Here is a 20,892-nt window from a genome sequence, read left to right as displayed (position 1 = left end):
GTGCCAGCGCTCGGGGCATGCGGCGTCCGCCTCTGCGCAGCGGCCGCGGCCATGAGGCTGTCGGCGCGGAGCCTCCGCCCGCCGCCCGGCCCTTTGTTTCTTAGGGTCAGCGGCTGCCCTTCCTCTCCGCCCTCCTCTCTCCTCCTCCGCCGCCCTTGACGGCAGGGGCGGTTTGAACCCGCCTGAAGGGAGGAGGAGCAGCAGCCGCCGCCGCCGTTGCCGCCCAGGATGCGATGGGGAACTGCTGGGCGCAGTGGTGCTGCGGGCTCTTCTTCCGGAGGGAAGCCGGCCGGCTCCAGCGAGGCGGAGGGTAAGCGGGCAGAGCGGCTATCCCTTTCCCCTCCCCGGGGCGGGGAGGTGCTGGGCCCGCCCGGCTCCGCCTTCCCGCCTTCCATCCCTCCTCCTCGGCGGGCGGTGAGGAGAGGCGGCCGAGCTTGCAGGACCCTGAGGCGGCTGGTCCCCGTCCCCCGCCGGCAGCTTTGACAGCGGGACGTGGGTTGCTTTGGGGTAGGAGAGGGGGGTGAGGAGGCCGGGGGGCTGCCGCGGTGCCCGGTGTGGGCTCGGCAGGGAAGGTGAGGTGGGTCTGTCAGTGAGGGGGACGGCCGCCGCCTCAGGCGGGGTCTGGGTCCGGCCGGGCTGCAGGGCGGCCCCCTTCGCCGCCTCCCCTCAGGAGCAGCAGCGCGGGCGGATTGAAGGCAGGAGAGAGAAAGAAAACGCCTAGGTAACCTCTGCCGTGACAGCTCGAACTGATGAAATGCCGTCGAAAGGTTGCTCGGCTTTGTGCGGCTGATGGTAGTACACCTCCAGGGGTGGCTTAGGTTAACCGTCTCCTCAGTCCTCGTCCAGGGTTGTTTTTCCAGAAGCAGCAGCTTAGAAAGATTTTTCAGGTCAGTTGCCAAAATGTGTGCTGGTGGTTGTGTTTGTGCGAAGATGGAAAACCACCATCTTTTCTGGAATATGAGCTTGTGGTGTTCTCTGTCAGAGGCTGAGACTCTGTTGGGATAAAGGGTGACTGCTACAGAAGATCAGGAGCAGAATGGTCCGAATAAACTTTCCTATATCATGTAAATGTGTAATCCATGTTTTGTTCTGCAACAACCGGTTCATGGAAAAGCAGTCTACAAACAGGGGAAGGATACATTACCTGTACAAGAACTTGGTTTTCTTCCGTATGCTTATGAGTATTTGATGTTTCTATGCCACGTATTTTTGACTGATGTATTAGGATTGAAGTCGTTCTAGACAGATATGCTGAGGCTTTTAAATGGTGCAAACTCATGGCCTCTTATTTCACATCAGCTGTAGTAGGCAAGTCTGATGTTCTGCTTGTCCTGAAGACCTTTTAGGAATACTTTTCAGAGAAATGGGCAAAAGACCAGGACGGCATGTGTGGAGTATACTCCCTTGTATTTTTAATACTCTCTAGCTGAGCGTCGGAACACCTGAAATGCCTGGACAGCTGGCACTTAACTATCTATTTCTTGTACCATACTTTGAGAAAAATAAATAATACTTGAAAGGGTCTTGCTTCATGTGTGTTTTTTGCTGAGTCTCTGCTCATAGGCTAATACCCTTTTTTTAGCAGTCAAGGGTAATGACAGTAAGTCTCTGGCAACGTGTACTTACTCTGTAAATTTTAGCTTTGGTTGTGTGGTCTCTTTGGTCTTTTTTTCCCACCCCCCAACTACTTTTTATTGACTTATTGGCTTATCAGCACTGGATAGGAGACAGAGTCCAAAAAGGCACACGGTTGTCTTGGCTACAACAGCAAATTCTGGCTATATGGTTATCTTTTATCTTTCCCTCTGGTCTAAAGGGACTATTAGCTATATTTTTTGTTTGTTTGTTTTTCCCTTGTATTCTTTTTTCTTTTCTTGTATGTTTGCAATACTTTGTTACCCTTTTGTATATTAATTGGTGTTTGCGGTGTCATCTGTTCTAGTACTTGGTTTTGGTACCTGTTTGATTCATGAAGCATTGTTTATGTTAGCTTCCTGCCGCACCATCTCATAGTCTCCAGTTGGTTTTCAGCAGATGGTTGCTGAAGTTACTGGCTTACTCGCCAGACTTCATCGTGTGTTTTGGTGCCTTTTGTGTAACTACTGGCTTACTACTTGCTTGGGTTTTAGAATGGCAAATATGAATGCCGATGCACAGAATTATGAGAAGTGCCATTCTCTTAAATGGCAGGAAATTAATGAAGAAATTTTTATAAGCATACTCTCAAAGGAGAAGTTTGTTTGCCATGATGGCTTAGCTACTCATATGTGTATGTATTGCTTCTGTTAGTCCAATATCAGACTGTCCTTACCGGTGAAATAAATCTTTCTGTCTGTTGTTGTGATGTTAAACTGTTAGGTACGTTTCTTCAGGTGTTGCATAGCCTGTAGTGAAAGTCTTAGAAAGATGGAAAGATGGTACAGAAAACAGACTTTTCCAACTGAAGGGGCTGCAACCTGTTTGGATTTGCTTTTGAAGCCTGAACCTGGAATGTGATATACAGGGATCAGTTTATGAAAAAAAGATCATTGGTGCTACTTCTTGCAGACATGTGCCAGCTATCTCAGATAATCTTTGTTTTCTGGGCGTGCTGGCAGTTTACAGAATGGTATTGGAGTGTTGGGCAATTAAGGTATTTTCCTCTGCTGTGTGGTGGGAGAAGCAGGGATTTGTATTAAAAACAAAACTGTAAAATGTGTCTTATAAATTTTGTAAGTTTGCAAGTTAGATTGCCACCAAATTCTGCAGATTTGGCTACTTCTGGAACAGCATGATGTAATAATGTAGCTTATCAAGTTAATGGTGATTATTTGAATTACTCAGATTCTACCCCCCCCCCCCAAACTAGTGCTGCGCTATTCTTAGATGCTGCAAGATTTAACTGTAAGAAATAAACTCTGAATTAAATAATTCAGTACACAGTTTTTTAACAAGTGCTTCCATATCCTGCAATATGGAATCTTCCATATCCTTTGCTTAGAGTTGTGCTTAAAATCTTGGAGATTTATGTATGAATTGCTGCAATGCATGTTGAGCACGTGTAGAGAGAAATGCCAAAACCTTCTTTAGTGTAGTATAAGTTTAACTTTCTGTAAAAATACAAACATTTAGTTGGTGTTAAAGAATTTTCAAATGTGTGTTTCTCTAGGTTGGCTTTATTAACAACTCAGAGTTGGGCCACCACCGCAGTGAATGGCACACTTCCAAAAGTTTCCAAACCTTATATACCCTTTTGCCACCCATTGTCCCAATCCAAAGTCTCTGTAATTTTCCAGCCGATTTTCTGTTCTCATATCGTTTACCATTCATGATCTTATCTCATCCATTCTCCATTGTCATGTCTCGGTTCTTCTGAGATTGGTGGTCATAGGCAGAAGGTCTCCAGTCACCATCATCACTTATCTTCTTACACTTCAAAGGTACCTATGAATTTCTAAAAAAACCTACTGAGGTTATTACATTAATTTATCGTGTTCTAAAGTTAATCACTTACTCCCACGTCTTAGGTTTAAGGTGTATGATCCTTTCTCTGGTGATTCAGCTTGACTGGCTTTTAAGCCAGCCATGAAGAGGAAGTCTGATAGAACAATTAAGCAGCTTATACATATTGTTTTATAAGCACCTGCATTCTATTAATATCTAAACCAATTTCTAATCATTAGTTGTATGTCTAATATGAATAGTCTTAAAACATTAAGGCTTAAAGCCTAGTTCCTTTTACAGTTGGTAATTTTTTATTACTTTTTTAGGGAGTGTCCTTATGCTTTGGCTGAAGTAGATTTGCTTGAAGTACTACAAGCTGCAGGCAGAATTAGAGTTAGAAAGTAGGTCATAGCTAGTTTGTCACTGTATTTGACCATAAGTATTCCTCTTTACTCCTAGAGGAGTGTTTAAAAGAAGGGAAAAAAAAAAGATAAGAACAAATACAACTTGTTTCTAGGTTATTTATTTGGTTAGTTTGGGAGGGGTTATCATGTAGCAAAATTGAAACAGTCCTGTTTGTCACTAGTGTAGAAAAAGTAATTTTGACTCATGCACTGGTTTTAATAGATTAAGTGTTCAATTTTAATGACTACTTTTTCCACACATAATCTGTAAACATTGGTTATTTATAAAAGATGATAACATGACTTTGCATAAAAGGAGAGTAAAACATATATATGTATGGAGTGCTGAAAAGTTAGTCTGTTTAATAGCTTTAGATCTTTGAAGATTGATCTGATGGTCTCTAAGTCCTCTGGCCTGATAGCTGAACTGTGTTCTTTAGTACTTATCAAGCCTATATGTTTCTCAAGTCTGTTTTAGAAAATAATGAAACAGTAGAGCTTAAAGGAGAATAATAAAAGCTAGAAGCATTTTAATAGGTTACTGTTTTATTTCGATTGAAGCTATTATGTATGGGGGTGAAGTTGATGGGTCTTCTATTTCTGGCCGTAATGACCTCAGTCTTCCCTAGCTGCTCTGGGATTCAAGGGCTCAAACTCTGGCATAGAATTAGGTCCCCTGTTATTGAGTCCCTGTTCAGCAGGTAGCAGAAAGTGTAGATCTTCCTTGAAGTGTCATTGCTGTTGCGCTATTTGTAATTACATGTAGTAAGCTTGCATTGTATTGCCTTAGTTTTCTATAGGTTCACTGTTCAATTCTTGTAACTAATCTGACTGCAGCTTCTGCATTTATGAAGTTGAGCATAATTTAGTTAGCGCCTGATGCTGTAAGCTGCAATTATACTTTTGTTAACAACACAGATAGTCCTGAAACAATTTTCCTGTAGGAGTTTTATTAAATTAGATTCTTAATGGTATTGGTTCCTGCACACCACAATGTTACACAGAGGGGTAGCAGTGAAATTACTTTAAGTGTTCATGCCACCTGTCCCAATTATACTTGCGATGTAGTGCATGAATTAAAGTGGCCTTTCACCTCTGGTTTCATAGCAATGAATCAACTTGAAACAATTTTTTAGTGGCAGCTACGCACTTGAGGTACGCTGCTATATAGAAGGAAAGGTTGCGCAACAAGTTGCCAGGGAGATGTACCCTAACTGACTTCTGAAGAAAGATAGGATGGAGATGAAATATGATATGATTAAAATAATTCAGGCTTTGGCTGGTGTGTTGCTTTTTAGTGTAGTAGAAGTAGGTGTTGGTTGCAACTATGGAATGATCTTTTGTACAAGTATAGAAATGCCTGAGGCCCTGGGTTTATTCCTGATAGCAGTCAGGACTTGCAACTGGGAACTCTGGTTTTTAAAATAGTTCGATGACATGGATGCTGTGCTGAAGCACCAGTATATATTTGAAAGGTCTTTTGGATGATAGCCAAACCTCTTTCACTATGTTAAAATGTATTCAGGTAACTTAATACTCCTGTTTTTTGTGGAGGACAGTGTTAAGATAGTTAAAGAATCAGGGAGGAGACTGGTTCCCTGTATAAAATTACAGACTGTAAATTATTTTTTGTTGTTGAAAACTATTGTCTTGACCTCCTTGTAGACATTTTTCTCTGAGGTTCAACCTTCTAGCTGTGCCAAGCTGTCAAAATAAAATGTTTTGTTTAACACTGATGTTGTACAAGGTGCTATGTTGGTAAAGAGTTAAGTGCCATGATGAGCAACAGCGTTTTCAGAAATTGTCTGGAATAATGTTTTTTGAGAAAAATGTAGTAAAGGTATTGCAGAACATGCTAAATGTCTGTAAATGTCAGGTCCGGCATCCTGATAAGTGATTTCTTCTCACTTGAAGGTGCTTGTCTTTTCTTCTGTTCTATAGAAGATGTTTATATGCTTTTGTCTCTTTCCACTCTGGTAGCGATACAGAGCCCAGGTTAATGAATAAATGTGTTCAATACATGAAGATTTTAGGTTTATTTTATAGTTAACATATTTCAAAAGCTATTTAAAATTATCAGGCTTGTTTTCCTTGTGCTGTGAATTAAGACTGTCAAATATAACTGTAGACTTATTTTTCCAGATCAAAGTATTTTAGAACATGTTCAACAGGAGAACATTTCACTATAGAGGTGAGTACTTACATTCTAATGATGAAAAAAAAAAGGGGGAAAAGCTGAATTCTAGCAATGCCTTTAACACTTTTTGCAGTTTATGTACACTGAAATATTCTGGGTTTTATAGTACTTCAGAACATTAATATATCATCTCACTTTAATCTGTCACTTGGAAGGAAGAGATCTGATACTCGGCACCCGAGCATTCCAAACTCTGATTGTTGCACCTTTCATCACTGCGTTGGGATTGATTTTCTTTTCTGCTTGTATAAGTGCAGGATATTTAGTTCTTGGTTGTAGAATCAGATTCATGATCCTGCAAAAAGCTAGAATCTGATGTGGTTACTTTATAGTTAGTTGCATTTGTAGTCCGCTTTGTTCGCTACAGAGGTCCTTTCTTCGTCACTGAGTATCACCCCTTTTTGCCAAGGGTAGTGTAAGGTTAATTTGTATAAGTTGAGATTCTCAGAATAACCTGGCTTACTTTCTCTGAGCGTTCCTTACAGTCTAGAAGTCCTAGACCTTTCACACTGCCCCCATTACTGAGAATAACCTTAGTAAGTGTAATCACTGCTTTGGCTTTCAGAAAAGGGGGCAGACGTGAGGAAAGCTGTTTTAGCGCACATCTTCAAGTTGTGAGAGAGTGTTCCTGCAACAGAAATATGATAGGGAAAAGAAGGTTCTGTCCTCCTCCCAAATTGTTATTCATATTCTGCTTACAGCAATTATTCAGTATACAGGTCAGTAAGGAGCCTTGCTGTAGGTACTGACCTGTGTAATCTACTGACTACATGTAAGATGACTGAAAATAGCATGGAGAATTTCCATTTGCTTTGTTTTTATGTGATAGTTGGAACTTCTGCTGGATGAGTTTGGGCTTTTTTTGGCTTCCTATCATTAAGCATTACATTGCCTTTATTGACCTTTAGTTTCTTACGTGCAAAGCTGGGACGGGGGTTGTTGTTGCTAGCTTGTTTTTAGAATTCTGGGTAGAAAGTAACTCTATTTTCTGTAAATTAAATACATCTTCAAATACTTTTTGATAAGCATCACAGTTGCCATGCAAGGTAGAGGTTAATGCACTATACCTCTTAAATCTTCTACATTTTTTTAAATTGAGTGGGTGCTTTGGTGTATGTCAGAGCCATACCATTCCTTCCACTGCTTGTATTATAATGCTTCAGATACACAGAATTATTAGCAACCTTATAAGCTAATGAGATTTCATTTTTGCCAGGGCCCTTACATAAGTTGTAGTGAAATAGATGAATGATTTTTAATTTTGACTCTTCTCCCTTTAGGAGAATGTAATGTTTAGGAAAAGAAACATCGGTAAGAAGATAGGTCCTAATCTAATACTTTCTCTGAAAGTAGGGGCTTTCCTAGATGGTATTACAGTCCCACTGTTATCATTGGAGTAGTGTTTTACAAGACAGATTAAATATGTAATCTTATTTGCTCTATGTGTTTAGTGATTTCTTGTATTTAATTGTAAAGATTGTTTATTTCTTTTTTTATGCAGTTTGAGAACCTAGTGGAAAGTGATGAGGTAGGTACCTGGATCATAATGTGAAACCTGCTAATACAACCCTTAAAAATGGTTCCAAGATCTGTCTCTTCCTACCACTTTATGCTATGTTGTAGACTTAAATGGCAGGATTTTTGAGTTTTGCTTGCTCTAGGAATGAATATTTAACGTTTTGGGAGAGGTGAAGACCTAAGAGAAGAGAACTGGTTGAGGGGAGTATGGGAAGTAACCCTTTCAGGAAGAGAGCACTATGGACATTAGGAAGGCAAAAAGAAAAGAAGAAAAAAAGGGGAAAAAAAATAGGGGGTGGTAAAGACTTGAAGGAGGATTTGCTCCTGGTATGACTCTGATATCAGACTCAGCAAATACTTTTTATCTGAGAACATAAATGGACCTGCGTTGCTTTTGCTAAGGAAAGTTTTGTGAGTGCTCTGTCTTTACAATTATGGGTAAACTGGCTGAACACTACTTCAGAAAAACAGAAGTTGGCCTTAAAACCTCACTCTTATAAATTTAATACAGCTTGATAATGGGTGGGACAAACACCACATTTTCAATACCCTGCCTTATATTGAAAAACTTGAGGACTAATATTTTGGTTCCTGAAATATACCACCAGAATATTTATTTTCAGTTGGAAGTACTGGTTTTACTTAGTCAGCCATTTCATTTGATTGCATAAGAAGATTTTTTTTTTTTAATTACAAATTAAACCAGGGGATTTCAGCCCCCACCCCCTGTTGTAAAACCAATAGGTGAGAGAAACTATGATTTCATATTGGGTTTTTTTTCCCCATCTTAAAATTCATTGATTGATGGGATTCTCAAGAACTCAGACTTTTTTTTTTTTTTTTTTTTTTTTTTTTAACAGGGGGAAAGCCCAGGAAGCAGTCACAGGTAAGACTTTGACATTCAGGACCTCTCCTTCCCTTTGCTCTCCTACTATGACTATTAAATTTTTCAGAGTTCCTGTCAAAACCCTTTCTGTCTTTTTAGAATCTGTGTCAAACTAACCTTAATGCTTAAGCACATCAAAACAGTTTAGATGATAATGCATCATGCAAAAACTGCTCAAGACAGTTAAAACAGTATGTTGCAAAGAGAATCTTTATTCTTGTTCCCAGGGTCTGCATTTAAAGTTACACGGGTGTTAGTGCTACAACTCCAGTGAATTTTTTGTGAGCGTGTTAATATTTATGTAAGCAGTAGAAACTTAGAAGTCTGCTCTATGTGAAACATACGAAGGCACTGAAGTGTATGCTTTGGTTGTCTAATTCTAGACATTTTGTATTATTTAAGTTTGATAGTTCCCAAAATGTTGCTCCTTGTCAATGGTCCCAAAGAAGTGATACAGGAAACCTTATAATTATTATAACCCTTTTGCAGTGTTGTTTGTTAGATACATAAGAGTAGGCAACAGATGAAAGGGGAACAATTTACAATTAGGGGACCTCAAGAAGTAAGGAAAAAGTGACATTTACACTGCAATGATATTAACTATTCTATTCCAGTAGTTCTGTTGGCAAACAATGTTTTGAAAATATGCTTTCTATAAAGATACAAAAAATGCTTTGTAAGAGTAAGGAGAGACAGCATTGTCTTGAATAAACTGGAACTTTGGAACTCTGTTCTCAGCAGGAGGAGGCCAAAAGTACAGCTTGTTGAATTTGCATTGAAGGACCAGTCAAGAAAGACTATATAGATATGTTTAAGTGCAACTTAGGGTTGTCATGCGTAAATAATAGATGGAGCCTTTTTGTGTTTCTCCCATGCTTTTAGACCTCTGACTGAGGAAGAAATTGCTGACTTGAAAGACAGACATTATGACTCCATTGCTGAAAAGCAGAGAGTTGTTGATATGAAACTTCAGTCAGAGGTAAGCAGTTAACAATGACTGGTATGGTATGGATAGTTTTTCTTTTAAAGTAGTTAAGATCAACCATGAACACAAGGAGATTCCATTCACGTGAATGAAACAATTGGGTTTTGTTCATCAGTTGGTATTTTTTAGTCTACAAGATACACAAAGAGGTTGCTGCGCAACGAAGTTAGCGTCAGAGATTGCTGCTTTTTAATAGCCTATTAGCTGAAAAATTGAAAAATGAATAGGCTGACTCTCTGACTGAGATCTATTAAATTTGAAGTAGTATTTTTTTTTTTTATTTTTTTTTTACGGAAGGCAAAATGGGGAGTATACTTGACTCAGATTTTCTTGTGCCCAATTTTTCCAGAGCTTTTCTTAAGGAAAAAACCCCATAATTTGTCGTTATGTTTTAGTGTGTTGCAGCAATTAATGGAATGTGATGTGGAATACAACGTAGAAATTGAGACTGATTTTTAATAAAGTACCAATGAAATATGCAACTGAAAAGATTTAAGTCTTTCACTGTGCAGTTTGTAATAAAATGCAGCGTGCATTTACAGCAATTCACTAGTAATGATGTTTATTCAATAGGGTAATGTTTAGTTATCTAAATTCTTGGGATGTTTGGTGGGGGGAAGCTGTTAGACTCAGTTAATGAAGAAAAATGTTTTAGTATAGTCAATTTTATTTTATTTTTATTTTCTAGTAGCTCTTCTTTTGTTTTATTGAACTTATGGCTTTATTCATAGGAAGATAGATAGGTTCTGCTTTTGTTAACCATTACTATTTTGTTTGTATACAGTTAGCCTTACAAGAGGAGAAGTTAAGACTAGAAGAAGAGGCTTTATATGCTGCACAACGTGAAGCAGCCAGGGCAGCAAAGCAGAAAAAGCTCTTGGAGGTGAGGGGAAAAAGACCCCAATATATATCAGAGCTTCTGTTCTGTTTCTATGTATGCAGACTTTCCTAACATCCTTTACATCTCAGGAAACATAATGAGGAAATTGCTTTGGCTTGTAAATTCCAGTAGAGAAAGAAATACATAATTTGAAAGTACAGCTGACTGGAACAGCTGAAAATGATCAGAATTGTTTGAAACAGCTTATGTTGCCAAGTATAGATATTGAATGAGAGATGTATGATTTTAATCTATAATTAGCTTAACAGACTTCTTGCATTATATAGAAGTTACTGATCTTTAATGTAAAGTGTTCTGTGGTGGTTTTCTAGTTAAAAAAAAAATGAAATTAAGCACATATTATGACATCATTTAGGCTTGTAAAATGTCCTTTATATATTTGTGCACTTAATTGTTCCTTATCTGTGGTTTGTGTTAACATGAAGATATATGTTTCCAAGTCATCTGAATTTACTGTTGACCCTGCTTTGAGCAGGAGGTTGGACTAGATGACCCCCTGAGGTCCTTTCCAACCTGAGTTGTTCTATCATTTTGCAATTTGTATGTGTAGTAGCCAAAGTCCAGTAATGACTTAACAGTAATCTTAATTTAATATATCTGTGCCTACTTTCACATGTCTGCTGTCCATGCTTTTGGAGCTTGGTCAAGCAAAACAAAGGCCACGTTATGTTTTCCTGCTTTTTCGAAAACAGATGCTGTTTTGTATCCTGATAACATTTATTACTGATGGTTTTCATGTTGTAGTTCAAAGAGTTACATGTTATCAGTGCATTTAATATTTTTGCCATCTCAATAAGCTATTAAAGTACGTGTTCTCACACAAATTTCAGGTTGCCAGAAATGTGCATGTTAAAAAGAACATTTTCACTTTTTGCTATCTGTTCATCTGTAACGTGTATGGCTGCAGTTGTAGCATGGTCAAGGAAATAGTCCACTAGACGTGTTATGTGTTCAATTAGAAGTAAATTTTCAAAAGTTCAGATTTAGACTAACTGAAAAAGTCTGAAACCTACAATAGGTATAGGGGAGGTCTTCAACCCTAGTGTATTGTCTATTTTCAAAAGAGAGTGAATTGGAAATTGTTATTTCCAGACTGATAGTGATGACTGACTTTTCATCTAATATTTATGTTGCTGAGTATAGGTCTCATTTCACATTTCTCTTTCTATCTTCTTGTCATGTGGTATGGGAAGGTTAATTCTTTCTTTCTGACCTTTTTTGCTTGCTTTTTTAACACATTTGGTCTATATAAAGTCAGAAAAAGTAAATTGTTTTATGGCTTTAATTGTTTTTTTGTAGAAGTTCTGTGCAAAAAAATGCTATTTTTCTTGTCTTTCAGTATTTTTAATATGCACCTCTTTTAGTCAGGACCTGAGATAGATAGAATGCATTATAGAGCTTTTAATTTCTTTCTCTTGTAAAATTAGTACCACTTATCTCATTTGCAAACAACTCTGCCTGTGCCTGCCCTGTGGGCACCACCCCCCCCCCCCCCCCAAACCCATAAGGATTATAAGGATTTCTAAGGAAGCATTTTTGTACAGATATGCATCAAGCATTTAACCTTTCTAAATAAACTAGAAGCCATTTTTGAATACATAACTCATCTCTTTGCTGTTTGTGGTCAGAAGTCTTCTAAATGAGAAAATGGCTTTTTCATGGCAGTGTTGCATCTGTTTAAAACTAATTTGGGTTGCTGATGTTGCCCTACTAAATGTCAGGGTTTGTAACAGTGGAGAATTTTAATATATGTGTATCCTGGAAATCAGTGCTAGATATTTGTATGTGACCTGGCAAAATGGCTAGATAATTTAAATTGGATGTTATGTGGGTATATAAATCTTAAAAGACAATTGTTGTATATGTCAGTACTTGATTTTTACAGACTTGTTAACTATGTTGGCCCCAAATTCCTGTCTCTTTCTCCCTGCATAATTAAGTCTTCTCACCTATAACCACCATTATGTGTGATATTTCTACTTCTGCACTTCCCATTTCCTTACTGATTTCAATCTGCTTATTCTGATACTTATTTAAATACCTGAGATGGAAAGCGTGCCAAGAAACAAAACCATTGTCATTTTGGGATTGAAAAATACTAGTTGATCCAATGCAGTTCTCTCACAAGATTATTTACCCAGTGAAGAGCAATTCTTAGATGAAGTTAAAGTTGACATTAAAAATTCTGGTTTTACCCCTGCTTTTCTTTTGCAGGGACAGATCCATTAAGGCTGAGAATAGATTTTTCAGAAAAATACAGTAGCTAGATACATCAGACTTGTCTACAGAACTAGCTCATTTGTTTTTATCTTAGTCCTTGTCAAAATCAGTGAACAATTACTGCTTCATAACCGATTTACCTTTAATCACATAGTTGATGTGCCCAGTTTTTATGCTCTCTTTTTTTCAAGGCAGAGAAAAGAAACTTGAGGCAACTTAAGTTGTTTAAACCCTGAAACTTAAGCAGAATCCTACTTCCATGACATCTGCTGTTCATCTTGTAACTGCAAAATAAATGCCTTTATGGCTTGTGTCTTGCATTTTTCATTCTGTTTTTGCCTAGCGATACCATGAAAGCTTTTTACCTGAAGAGTGTAGAGGTATTAATACTTTTGGCCCAGCAAGGCAACAAAGCTTTTATCAATATAAGATAATATAAATGAAGCACTTAGTGCTGATACAGATGACCAGAGGAGATGGCAGTATTGCCATAAGTACAGGGATAAAAGGACCTGTAGGAAATACTTCTTTTTAAATGGTAGGCTAACTGTTTTGGTGCACAGAGCAAAAGAAATCAAACATAACCCAGGTGTTAGTTGTGCATTGCAAATACCTGTGGCTTAAGAAGAGAAGACAGTAGAGGACAGGTGCAATCGTGAATGAGGTGGTGTTCACATGTTTCTAGACAAATTGATGCTTTTTTTTTTTTTCTTTTGTGGTGCATGAAATAGGTTAAAAAGTTGAGAGCTCTATTCACAAAGCTACCTTCTTTTAAATAGAGAGATTTCTGAGATTAAAAACAATACCACTTGCATGTAATGGTCCCTTCAGTTATCATAAAATTTGATCTTTATCTGAATGAAAGTCAGTCTTTTCCTGAGTTGTACTTAGGCTGCTCCAAGGACCAGGACAATGCTCCTCATGTCGCAATTAAGGGAATGTTTAGTGTATTGAGTATATTACTCCTGAGTGATTGCATTGAGCTTTTTCAACAATTTACTTCTTTCAATAGCAACGTAGACAGCAAAGGATAACACAGAGAGCACATGCTGTTAATAATGGAGAATATCAGAGGTAAGATATAAAATTTCATTAATGATAATTGAGAATCATGACTGTTTTTTACTCCTGTTCCTCATTTCCTATCACTCCCCCCCCCCCAACCCACGTGTTTTTCAAACCTTACAAACACAGCATTTCTAAGTCAGAGTTGTTTTCATTCATTGCAGTTTTCTTACGCCAAATAGTTACTGAATGCAAACTGGTTGCCATTAATATGCAAAATTAGTGGAGAGATTTTCTTTCTGATTTTCACTGTAGTTATTAGACTGATGCATACAAAATTGAACCTACTCCCAGATACTAATATACACACACACACACACACACACAAATTTCTAGTGTTTTATGTTATAAAGGTGTTTATATGTAAAATATTGGCTAATATAAAAATATTTTTATTATTAAGAATCCTGTTTTAAATGTCCTGTAAAAATACACACTAATCCAATGGGGCAATGAATGGTTTATATAGTCTGCCTGTTTCTTCATTAATATTATTCATTTAATTCTCTTCACTCCCACCTTTTGTGTTCGGTGTTAGGGGGGAAAAAAGGGTGGGAAAAAAAAACCCACAAAAAAAAACCCCAAGAAATTTATTGTGGAATGGTATTTGAGTTTAGAAAAAACTCTAAAATCAAACACCTATTTTTTTGAATGGAAGAGAAGGGAGATAGGAGGCATTTTCAGTTAGGGAAGTACAATTAGAAAGGGAGCTGTGAAAACTGAGGTTTTATGGCATGAGTAGGAACTACACAGATTTTAGAAACGGACTGCAGTAGCAGGGTTTTAATTCATTAGTTAAAAAAGGAATTGAAGATTAAGGAGGCATTACCTAAAGTGACTGAAACTACTACTAAAAATTGAGCAGAAGCTCAGACTGGGAGAGGATGTGATAAGTAGGAATGGAAAGCCATTTTCTATGCTCATCTTTTATAAAGATTTTAGTTAAAGTTGTATGTACTTTAAAGCCTAGAACTGGGGGGCACGTGGATTAACATATCTTTTATGGCATCCTTAGAGCTAAGCTAAAAACAATACATGCATTGTTCTTACAGCTCTGTGGCAGAGGAAGATATTGATTTTTTCTTAAGAAATACAAAATTCCAGTATGAAGCTTTTCGAAGTAGTAGTAAGTCTTCCTTTTCTTATGCATGTCTTTAAATGTCAAGTGACTCTGAGGAGCAGAGTGCTATTTCTTTTTCTAGATAAACATAATTTATTTATATTATTATATATACACACACACATATATATAATATGTATACATATATCTGTATTAAAAAAAAGTCTGATAGAAACTTATTTTCTTTTCTAATCCTTGATGCTTCAAGTGTTTGAAAAACACAGCATATACAATTTGTGCAACAGCCATTCCAGTCCTCAAAAAGTTCTCTAACCAAACAAGTACTGTGTGTGGATTTTATTTTACTAGGACTTTCCAGCCATCTTTGTGGAGGCAACATCAATACAGTGAACTTTTCTTGTAAAACCTAGCTGCAAGATAAAGATGGAAATGTCTGTGTATACTTTTTTACTTGTCTCCTAGGGAAATAATTAGAATCATACTAAGGGTTTGGTTTTGGTTTTTTTTTTTTTCCTAATGAAGTGCAAGAGAGGATTTGGCTGTCTATATTTAAAAATTTCACTAATGATTTAGAGGAAGACAATTTTATAAGCTTGTACTTTCATGAAAACTTATGGATATGTCATAGTTACTAAGAAGTTGGAGGACTGATGGTAATTCTTGGGAAACACTGCCTGTAGTTTGGGGTGGTTTTGGGGAGGGTTGGTTCTTGGGGTTTTTTGGGTTTTTTTGTTGTTTTTTTGTTTTGTTTTGTGGGGTTTTTTTTGCAAGTCTTCACACAAGTACAGCTTACTAAATTCCTCTATAGTTCTAATTAGACAGTATTGCTAAATGTCTTCTTGTAATATCTTAGTGATGTTAACTATTAAAAAGCTAATGTATACTCTTTGAAGTGATGGATGAAATCCTTTTTCAAATGTTCCTGGGGTTTAAAGGCCCAAAGCACCATAAAAACTTCCTTTTGAAAGTTTAGATTTGCATATTGAACCTCAAATTCAAGTATGTTTACAAATGAAAAATACATTTTTTTATGTAGGACTTTCATCTGATGCTACAGTGCTGACGCCCAACACAGAGAGCAGTTGTGACTTAATGACCAAAACAAAATCAACGAGTGGAAATGATGACAGCACTTCATTAGATTTGGAGTGGGAAGATGAAGAAGGTATTTATTCTGCCATTCAGTTTCATTCTTAACTTAGCAGTTAAAAATGCTGACATTTTAAACTCCTGTTGATTGTAAATTTGTTATTTTCAAAAGGGAAGGTGTTCTAAAACTTAATTCTGATGGAATTTCTGTTAAGGGTGTAATGATTAAACCGTATATTATTTTTACCTAGAAAATTGCTTATTTTGATAAATGTGGTTATCTGTCTAATAAATGAATTTGTTTCTTTGGATCCTTCAGTAAATGTCTTTTCCTGCATTTTGTGGAACTGACTTGCAAACTCACAACAAAACTAATGGTAAAGAAATGCTGCCCTCTTGTGAGCCAGTAGCAGAAGGAGCAGCTTTGTTTTAAAATGTGAAAGTTGGTCAGGAGTCTTTGACTGAAGTATTTCAGGAAGCATTGTTTCTTTAAACCCTAATTGCTTTTCTTGTAACTTCTACTGGAAACTTAGGTCTGCGTTCTAGGTGAGTATCCCAACTATCCTAATTGCTGCTGCTGGTCGTTACAGATCTTTTTTGTTCTCTTTAGTAAATCTGCAAAAGCTCTTGTCTTTGTTTCAAAGTTAATCCAAAATTTTGAGAAATTGACTCTTGAAAAGCTGACCAAAAATAAACTAGAATTTCTTTTAGCCAAGGTGTAGCAGATTTTTTTTTTTGCTTTAATAGCCTGTGTTTTAACAATCTGTGTGTAGTTTAAATGTTTAGCGCTCTTGAGCACTAAAATGTCTAAGTCAGAAACCTGTTTTGAAAGACTTAACTTTCACAGATATACCCAGAAATACCCAGCATCTTTTTTTTAGCTACTGTGAGCAAGAGTTATTAGCATTCTAGAGGAACTGAAGCTAGGGTAAGATCATGTATGGTGAAATACATTGGATTTTACGTTGAGAGTAATTAGCACCAGTGCAGAAACAGTGTTTTGTAAACTCTGATTCTACACCGTGCTTAAGAAATAGGAAAATCACATTCTTTGCTTTTCTACAGATTGAGTTGTCCTCCCACTCTTATGTGTTTGCTTAATGCAATATCTTTCTAAGTAACTACTGAAAACCAGATGAGACCAAGATTTAGTCATTACCAGGCATACCTGCATGCAGAATTACCTTGTTCATTTGACTGGCTGAGGATCTTGTTGCATAGGGGCTTATGTTATCCATGTTGTTGTTAATTCTGTGTACAGAATTAAAATTTTCCAATCTGTGATGTTTGATATTCATTGTTCTCTTAGCACTGTCACGTTGACTTAGCCATAAGTATTCACCTGGTTTTGAGGTAACTAAATAGTAAGTGCTGAGAAGTGCCCCAAACTGCCTAAAAACAGAGAACAGAGTTACTGCATAGTTCCGTTTCTGATTTCTACTAGCCTGTGCTCTACAGAGGGGAATAATTTTTAAGAGTTGGTCATTGTAATGGCAGTGCATCTCTTCTTGGTAGTCACCTTCAATCTTGAGCAGAAGAGATGGTGAGATAACCTATGGAGGATTGCTTATGCTTGAGAAGGTTACTTGTTTTCATGGCTGCAACGGAAGCAATGTGGTCTTTTGAAAGAAGTACTAGTCAATATTGCAAGCACTTTGAGTAGTTTTTAGCTCATTCTGGGTAGATCTGGCCCAACTTAAGCATATTAAAACCATCTCCCTGAAGGGGTTGACTGCTTGCTTGGGATAAGAGGTTTACTTACTGTGTGTGCTGTCAAAATCTACCATGGAGACTGAACAACTCCAGAAAAGTAAGTGCGTTTGGGTTTCCTTAACAGGGATCTTCATTTATGGTCTAGTCACACATTTTTACTGTTAGTGGACAAAGTTGTATGGGGGCTGAACCCAAAGTAGAGAAGAACCAGTGTTTTGAAAGGGTATTAGCCTTTAAAAAAACAGCTACTAAGAATAGTAGCAAAAGATGACATTGCTTGACTGAAAAGTTGCCACATTAGGAGGTTCTTAACGGGGAATGCCTAGATCCTGAACTGGGCATGATTATGTGCTACTAATGGTAGTGTATAATCATTATCTAATGATAGCACTGAAATGGGATTGTGGACTGGAGCTATCTGAGCACAGCAGATGCATAGTTTGTGCCCTGAAATGTTATAGTTTATCAAGAGTATTATACAGAAAGACAAAGGGTGTGAGGAGAAAATGGAAACGGTAACTGTCCTGGATTAAATACAGATTTTTGATAAGTGATTCTGTTTTCATTCTTCGGTGTCATGTACAGATAACAGACAAGGAACTTGTGCTAATGTTGTATTGGTACTTTAGGCAATGTATTTTGAAAGGGACAACAGTTTCAGTGAGCCGTTGGTACCAAAGGAATAATCAAGTTGAAAGTAGCAACAAAAAAATCCATCATTTAAGTCTGATGAAGGGAAAAATCTCCCTCCTTAGATATTATTTTTCTTTGGCTCCCTCCCTCTCTGTTCCCCCCCTACAAGAGTTGTGTGTTTCACTTGCAATATGTAACTTTTTAATTATAATTAATTAGTTAGCTAGTTAATCCAAAATTAAAAGGGGAGTTTAGTTAGGAATGTACGAGGAGTCCAGTGAATAAGAGTAGTATAGTAAAACCTCCCCTTTTTTCTTTCCACTGATGTGGCAGGGTTTTGATACACCATGAGAAGGTCTATAATTACAGACAAAATAAATAGCATCTCTGATGTCTTTGTGCAGTTTTCTGACCAATGTTTTGCCTTATTTTGTGTGAAATTAAATACACCTTTTCAGACAAACAGAAGACCTTTCCTAGGCAAATGCACCCAGTATCTATCTAAATTGTAGCTGCTGTTTTAAATGTTTCACATGATAATGTTTCATCTGTTTGTCAGAAAGTTACAGGAGCGTTACAAGATTCCCCAGACATTTAGCTTTTCTTGAAATGGCACAGTACCAGAATTCTTCTAATATTTACATGCCCATAATGTAGGGCAGCAGGCTGCATATATAGGAGAAATAAACACTGCTGGTGAGTTGTTTCACTATCTTGTCTGTCTTCCTTAGAACTCTGTAAAATGACATCATTGGCTGTTGTGTTCATTTGGGCCAAAACTGCCTGTAAACTATGGATTTAATGTGAACGCCATCAGCAGAAAAGATATGGTGATGCTCAGGAGTGAAATTACCAGAGTCTGGATCTCTAAAGGATTCTTGTTGTTTCTTTTGATGTTCTAACACAAACCTAAAGGTACTTCCCTCAAAATTGTCTTTCTCATAAACATGTCTGAAATTGCAGGCATGAACAGAATGATTCCAATGAGAGAACGCTCCAAAACAGAAGAAGATATACTCCGGGCGGCACTGAAATTTAATAGCAAGAAGACAGGAAGTAATCCAGCTTCAGCTTCTGACGATTCTAATGGATTGGAGTGGGAGAATGACTTTGTTAGCGCTGAAATGGATGATAATGGCAATTCAGAATATGCCGGATTTGTAAATCCTGTATTAGATTTGTCTGCATCAGGTGTAAGGATATCTGATTCTGATCATCAAGACAGATAATGAAACTGCGTGGCCCTTGTTTATGACCACATGTTGAAAAGTGAAACAGAATGTACAAAACCGATTTGCTCTTTTTTAACATGGTTCCCTTTTTCTTACAAATTGATCAGCAAGGAACGGGAATGACTTGCTATCTGAATTAATTCAGAATTAAGTGCAATTTTATCATCTACCTTCTAAGCTTTTATGAAAACTGGGATGATTCTATTCTGTATATTTCTGGATATCTGGATTTAATATAAAATTATCTGCACTAATTTAAGCTTCATAGCTTGACGTATCTATATTTTAACTAGCCTTTTTTTTCTGGATGATGTTTCTACTGAATTTGGTTTTAAGATTCATCATTGGCCTAACATTTAACTCATAAACAGTCTTATATAATTTATCTAATACTTGAATATAGAAAAATAATTAAAAAAAAAAATTATTTCCAGTATGTGCTTTTTGACTTTTTCTTTAGTTATTTAGAGGGTGTAGTTAGCCAGCTGCAAAACAAATTTCACACATGGTAAATTGCAGTTTTTCCCTGTCTAGCTTATAGTCTTCTTAGCCTTGTGTCATCCTCTTCCCATTTATTTTATTTTTTTGTTACTTTATGCTAAGCACAGTTAACCTCAATAAACTTAGTATAAATAATCAGTTTAGGTAAGATACTGTCTTGTATAATATGCCAGACTTAGTAAGTGTGCGCTAGATAGAAAAACAACTATAAAAATTCTTTGTGTCAAACTGGAAATTTTGACCAGTATCTAGTGGAGAACTGGGAGGACCAAAGTCTTGATTTCCCCGCCCTCACGAACAGACCAACATCTGTTACTACATGGTCCTTAAAATTCTGTAGTTGTGGAAAAACTTATAATTCAGCTCAACTGGAACAATTATCGAAAAGCAACATTCGCTGAGTGAGCTTGGGGAGGGATGATTGCTCTGCTGCTGGGGTGGGAAGAACAAGAACCTAAAGACTGAATTCCTATCGATACCTTTTTTTTAAAAAGGAAAAAAAAAAAAGTTCAAGTTACAAAACAGTGTGTTTAAGTGCTCTAGCTTTCCTGTGCCTCTAAACCGGATGGTTAATATTGCTAATAGCAGGCTGAAATTCAAGGAGGTGTGCAGTTATTGCAAATCTGGTGTAATGTATTGTGTGGTGTCCCCCAATATTTAACATAAGTTACACTTTTTAAAAAAAGAAAAAGCTCACTGAAGAGGACGTGCAAAACACTTGTAGATGTCAAGCTTTCCCCAAGGTTTCAGTAAAGCCATTCTATTCTACTGTTATTTTGTGTAGCTGTCTTGTCCCTGAAAAAAAAGGGAACAGGGTGTAACTTCACCATTGCGGAGTAAAAGCAACACGCTGTGTTAAGTAGTAAATCTGAATCATCATCAGAACTGAATTTGACGGTGAAAGTTGTGTCACTGTTAGATCATGTGAGCCTATATATAATATTAGGGTCACTGCAGTGTGGTCCTCTTCATGATAACTTGAACAAAAATAACTGCACACTTGGATTAAATATGTACAAATATCAACATTAATGAACAGATAAA

At 37.2% G+C, this 20,892-nt stretch overlaps 1 protein-coding gene across 2 annotated transcripts; it reads left to right on the top strand.

The window, feature by feature from the left end:
* The first annotated feature begins 50 nt into the window (after positions 1-50).
* AP1AR (adaptor related protein complex 1 associated regulatory protein) lies at positions 51-19,780 on the top strand. Of its 2 annotated transcripts, none has more exons than XM_075038321.1 (10): positions 51-310; positions 5,970-6,018; positions 7,526-7,552; positions 8,403-8,428; positions 9,311-9,407; positions 10,198-10,296; positions 13,547-13,608; positions 14,652-14,725; positions 15,717-15,845; positions 19,079-19,780. In XM_075038321.1, the coding sequence occupies exons 1-10, from the start codon at positions 234-236 to the stop codon at positions 19,342-19,344; spliced, it is 906 nt and encodes a 301-aa protein (XP_074894422.1). In that variant the 5' UTR covers positions 51-233; the 3' UTR covers positions 19,345-19,780. The 2 variants fall into 2 exon arrangements, with proteins under 2 accessions (XP_074894422.1, XP_074894412.1); XM_075038311.1 differs by lacking the exon at positions 51-310 and adding an exon at positions 528-887.
* The last annotated feature ends 1,112 nt before the right edge of the window (positions 19,781-20,892 follow it).

Source organism: Buteo buteo, chromosome 1, assembly GCF_964188355.1.
Source record: "Buteo buteo chromosome 1, bButBut1.hap1.1, whole genome shotgun sequence".
NCBI classification, from domain to species: domain Eukaryota; kingdom Metazoa; phylum Chordata; class Aves; order Accipitriformes; family Accipitridae; genus Buteo; species Buteo buteo.
The sequence above is the reverse complement of the archived record's forward strand: the minus strand, read 5'-3'. Positions and strand labels throughout refer to the sequence as shown.